The sequence below is a fragment of the Gasterosteus aculeatus genome, chromosome 8, assembly GCF_964276395.1.
Source record: "Gasterosteus aculeatus chromosome 8, fGasAcu3.hap1.1, whole genome shotgun sequence".
Taxonomy (NCBI): Eukaryota; Metazoa; Chordata; class Actinopteri; order Perciformes; family Gasterosteidae; genus Gasterosteus; species Gasterosteus aculeatus.
In genome coordinates, this window is record NC_135695.1 from 14435610 (window position 1) to 14440930 (window position 5321).

Below are 5321 nucleotides of genomic sequence, written 5' to 3' on the forward strand. Positions count from 1 at the left end.
TTCCAAAGTTAAAAACTGCTGTATTAACATTAACCATAACTTGCAATTGAATCAGTGATATGAAGAAATCTACAACAAAAAAACTATATAGATCACGGATTAGTGTTTTACGTTACTGACAGTTTGTCCTTTTCATAAACATCATACCCACATGATGGCACCACAGTCTTAAATTGTCTATATTAATTGAAAAGAATCAGCCTTACCACTTGATGGCAGTGGTGAGTGAAGAGCTCCACGTGAAACATCAGGTGTCAGCCCATAGCTGGGTGTGGTGGCGGATGACTGAATGGTGAGTAATTGCCCTTACAGAACACACGCGTGCACACCCACACGCACGCACACGGTTACGTTATTTCAAAGTTTATATACTTTGGTAATGTTTGGTGATGCTCGGACAAGACATCATCAATACATCAACAGTGAACCTTTTAATGAAGGTTTTGTATTGTTTTTGGACCTATTGATTCTCTGATGTATTTATCTAGATGGTTTTGCTACTTTAAATATCTTAATACCTGCGTAAGTAGTATTCAGATCATTTATGTTAATACACCAATGTGAAAATGCTTTCTACAAATAAAAGTCCTGTATTTACAATTTAGACAAGTAATGTAAATGAAGTGATTATTCGGGCCCTTTTCAGAGTGTTATTTTATAATGGACGACATTTTTGCTGCTGTTTTGTGTTGAGCGTGTGGGCGCATGTCTTTCAATACAAAGCTAACTCTGGACTTCTAACTGTACCCATTGTTAAAGTACTCAAAACGTCAGTTGGGGATAATATACACAATGTATTCCTGTGAACGTATTGGATACAGGAGAAAGGACATGTCGGGAGAAGTTAATCAGATCTCAGGCAGTGGAAACTTTTCATTTAACCCTTCATTCAAGGTATTACATTTCCTGAACTGCAACTGCTGCGATCTGGAAAACCCTCCCGGTTATTACCACATTTCTACTGTATTTGAGCAGCTGTGACTCACAGCTGTAATCTGCTGCACCAGGAACACACACAAGGTGAGTAAGAGGTGTCACGGTGACACTGAGCACGGTTGAACCAGTTTATCAACCAGTCAGTCTGTATTGCTATATCAGACAATTGTCCATTATACAAAAGAGTCTAAATTCAGAGGGTTAAGCAAACATGTAGCAGGCAGCATAATCCAACACAGGGAAAGACATGTGATTTAGCAAAAACACACGGAACAGACTTCATTTGTTGTGAGGTTCAGCTGGGTGAAAAAATATTTTTTTACATGATTCATTACAAAAATCTGAGGACACTTATGAGACACAGAGGGGAAAACCAACTAGAAGGGCCATTACAGCTTTCTTAGAATCTACAGATCAGATTATTGCTAACTTTGTAAACTCTAAGCGGGGAATTGGATTCACATGGTGGAAAGTGTAAACATCAAAACCATGGTTTCATGGTGTTTTCTCCTGCAGAGTGCCAATTAGAGCAGCGCTGATGACCCAAATGCAGATATAGCTTTTGCCTCAACAGGCCAGAAGATCAAAATAATCCCATTGCTGCACTTTATTCCGGCCACTTTAAAAAGAAACAAAATCAAAGATAATCTGAAGCTGTAACATTTTATTTGTTATGCTCAATAACCACTTTATACAAACCTTTTTCTTCACCACTACAGATCCGGATAAAGACATTTAAAATGATTCCAAGCATGCAGCACATCCTGGGAGAAGCTGATCACCGGGCAGACATAGATACGTTGTGCACTCATTTCATCCTGGCCGAAAAGCAGGTATGACATTACCAGTTTGATTTAGGACGTGACCAACATGTCAGGTCATGGCTAAGTCAATACATAGTAGGAGAAAAGGCCATCAGCACCAACTTCGGGGATGAATAACTAATAGTACTAACTTGATTTGGAAAGTGAACATCGAGAATTCAAATAACATTCTGAATGGAAAATCTTCAGTTCCAGTGGAGAAACAGGCTGTGAGTGGTTGTCAGCTTTGAGGCGGTGAAAGACCCGGAAATAACAAGTAGGTGATGAGTGACTTACCAAATGCCGTGATATCGGCGCCGAACCAGGTGTAGACTTGTCTTCTTACTTCAGAAAGGTTTTATTGGTCCTTCCAGCGAACTCACTGATCAGATCCCAAAGTGGAGTTCCTGTTTATCTGGAAACTTATCAGATTACAGAGAACCAGTTTCTTCCATAAACATGAGCTCAGGGTTGGCAGAAAACCTGAATGCTGAGGCAAACATATTAATTTGAAATTTTAATGAGAATTCTGTTTAACAGTTGTCCAGGAAGTTTTAATTCCTGGTAATTATTTGGAATAATTTAAAATTAGAAATAATTGCTTGCTGGGGATCTTTAAACTGCCATCTCAATTCTTCAGGAGTTCAGTTCAGTCTCGATTAGTCTCCAATATTCACTCACCTAAAGGATTATTAGGAACACCATACTAATACTGTGTCTGACCCCCTTTCGCCTTCAGAACTGCCTTAATTCTACGTGGCATTGATTCAATAAGGGGCTGAAAGCATTCTTTAGAAATGTTGGCCCATATTGATAGGATAGTATCTTGCAGAGATTTGTGGGATGCACATCCAGGGCACGAAGCTCCCGTTCCACCACATCCCAAAGATGCTCCATTGGGTTGAGATCTGGTGACTGTGGGGGCCATTTTAGTACAGTGAACTCATTGTCATGTTCAAGAAACCAATTTGAAATGGTTGGAGCTTTGTGACATGGTGCATTATCCTGCTGGAAGTAGCCATCAGAGGATGGGTACACGGTGGCCATAAAGGGATGGATATGGTCAGAAACAATGCTCAGGTAGGCCATGGCATTTAAACGATGCCCAATTGGCACTAAGGGGCCTAAAGTGTGCCAAGAAAACATCCCCCACACCATTACACCACCACCACCAACCTGCACAGTGGTACCAAGGCATGATGGATCCATGTTCTCATTCTGTTTATGCCAAATTCTGACTCTACCATCTGAATGTCTCAACAGAAATCAAGACTCATCAGACCAGGCAACATTTTTCCAGTCTTCAACTGTCCAATTTTGGTGAGCTCTTGCAAATTGTAGCCTCTTTTTCCTATTTGTAGTGGAGATGAGTGGGCTCTTGCAAATTGTAGCCTCTTTTTCCTATTTGTAGTGGAGATGAGGGTCTTCTGCTGTTGTAGCCCATTCATCCGTAGCCCATGTACTACGACTGTACTCTGAGAAACTCCAACAACAGTTCTCAGCAAGTGACTCTGCCTCGGTTTGGAGAGGCCTCAAACACCTCACTAACTTCAAGCCAAAAAACCCCCACTATATGAATGACCTCCGCCTGGCAGACGAGCTGAATGAGTTCTACTGTAGATTCGAAAGATTATGTCCTGATCCCATCCCCCACAGCTCCACCAACTGCTCTTCCCCCTGTACACCAACAGCTGCACCTCCAGTCACCAGTCCGTCAAGCTCCTGAAGTTTGCGGATGATACCACCCTCGTTGGACTGATCTCTGGTGGGGATGAGTCCGCCTACAGGTGGGAGTCTGACCATCTGGTGTCGTGGTGCAGTCAGAACAACCTGGTGCTCAACGCTTTTAAAGACAGTGGAGATGGTTGTTGATTTCCGGAGGAACAGAGCCCCACCCTCCCCCATCACCCTGTGTGACTCCCCCGTCACTATTGTGGATTCCTTCCGTTTCCTGGGCTCCATCATCACCCAGGACCTCAAGTTGGAGCTGAACATCAGCTCCATCACCAAGAAGGCTCAGCAGAGGTTGTTCTTCCTGAGGCAGCTGAAGAAATTCAACCTGCCAAAGACGATTGTGGTCCACTTCTACACGGCCATCATCGAGTCCATCCTCTGCTCCTCCATCACCGTCTGGTACGCTGCAGCCACAGCCAAAGACAAGGGCAGGCTGCAGCGTGTCATCCGCTCTGCAGAGAGGGTGATCGGCTGCAATCTGCCGTCCCTGCAGGACTTGTTCGCTTCCAGGTCTCTGAAGCGAGCTAAAAAGATCATAGCCGAACCCTCTCACCCCGGACAAAAACTGTGTGTGCCCCTTCCGTCTGGCAGGAGGCTGAGGTCCATCAGGACTAAGACCTCCCGCCACACGAACAGTTTCTTCTTGTCGGCAGTCGGGCTCATCAACAGAGCCCGGTCCCCCACTGACTGACTATAACATTCCACCGGTCACTCCTCTTCACACTGCACATGTCGCTTTAACTGTCATTTCTCACTCGTCACTTTGTTGTCACTCGTCACTTTGTCACTTGTTCGATAGTGCACTTTATTTTTTAATATTTTTAACTTCTAACTTTAACTTTATTCTTATTTTATACTAACCCATAGCCTTTTTCTACTAACCCATTGCATTAGCATTTCATTTTATTTTATTACTTGTTCACTGCTGTCTTGTCTATTGTTACACTGTCTACTGTCACGCACCAACCGCCAAGACAAATTCCTTGTATGTTTGACATATTTTGGCAATAAATGTTTCCTGATCCGCCTCAAGGTTGTGCGTGTTGTGGTTTCACAAATGCTTTGCTGCATACCTCGGTTGTAACGAGTGGTTATTTCAGTCAAAGTTGCTCTATTAGCTTGAATCAGTCGGCCCATTCTCCTCTGACCTCTAGCATCAACAAGGCATTTTCGCCCACAGGACTGCCGCATACTGGATGTTTTTCCCTTTTCACACCATTCTTTGTAAACCCTAGAAATGGTTGTGCGTGAAAATCGAAGTAACTGAGCAGATTGTGAAATACTCAGCCCGTCTGGCACCAATAACCATGCCACGCTCAAAATTGCTTAAATCACCTTTCTTTCCCATTCTGTCATTCAGTTTGGAGTTCAGGAGATTGTCTTGACCAGCACCACACCCCTAAATGCATTGAAGCAACTGCCATGTGATTGGTTGATTAGATAATTGCATGAATGATAAATTGAACAGGTGTTCCTGATAATCCTTTAGGTGAGTGTATTTTGACATGATACAAAAGGAACTCAAATCCAAGTAATTCAATTAATTTAGCTCCCTCAGTTTGTGTCCTGGTACGGTGCACCGAGTAAAAAGCAAGCTTTTGTCCTACAATAGTGCAAGATAGCGGCTGACAAAAAGACTTACTGATGTGGACCGATAATCTGTTGAACTTGTTTAAAACAGATGTTGTAAAAAGATTTTAAAATCTCAGTTCATTCATGTTTGTGTAAAAAGAAATTAATCTGTGAAAAGAAAAATGTTCAGTGTTTTGTAGTTAGATATTCTCCAAAGTGTTTACTAATAGAAGTAATGAGTGGATTTCCTGGTGAAAAAAAAGCATGACAACATTC

General features: G+C 42.5%; 1 protein-coding gene across 3 annotated transcripts; it reads left to right on the top strand.

Moving 5' to 3' along the window:
• The first annotated feature begins 291 nt into the window (after positions 1-291).
• On the top strand, positions 292-4500 carry LOC144411450 (uncharacterized). Of its 3 annotated transcripts, none has more exons than XM_078108299.1 (4): positions 292-1020; positions 1656-1769; positions 3003-3059; positions 3431-4500. In XM_078108299.1, exon 4 carries the CDS (start codon positions 3511-3513, stop codon positions 4162-4164), a length of 654 nt encoding a protein of 217 aa, XP_077964425.1. In that variant the 5' UTR covers positions 292-1020; positions 1656-1769; positions 3003-3059; positions 3431-3510; the 3' UTR covers positions 4165-4500. The 3 variants fall into 3 exon arrangements, 2 of the variants coding, with proteins under 2 accessions (XP_077964425.1, XP_077964424.1); XR_013468614.1 differs by lacking the exon at positions 3431-4500 and adding an exon at positions 3151-3269 and having other exon boundaries at positions 884-1020; XM_078108298.1 differs by lacking the exon at positions 292-1020 and having other exon boundaries at positions 1634-1769.
• Positions 4501-5321: the final 821 nt, after the last annotated feature.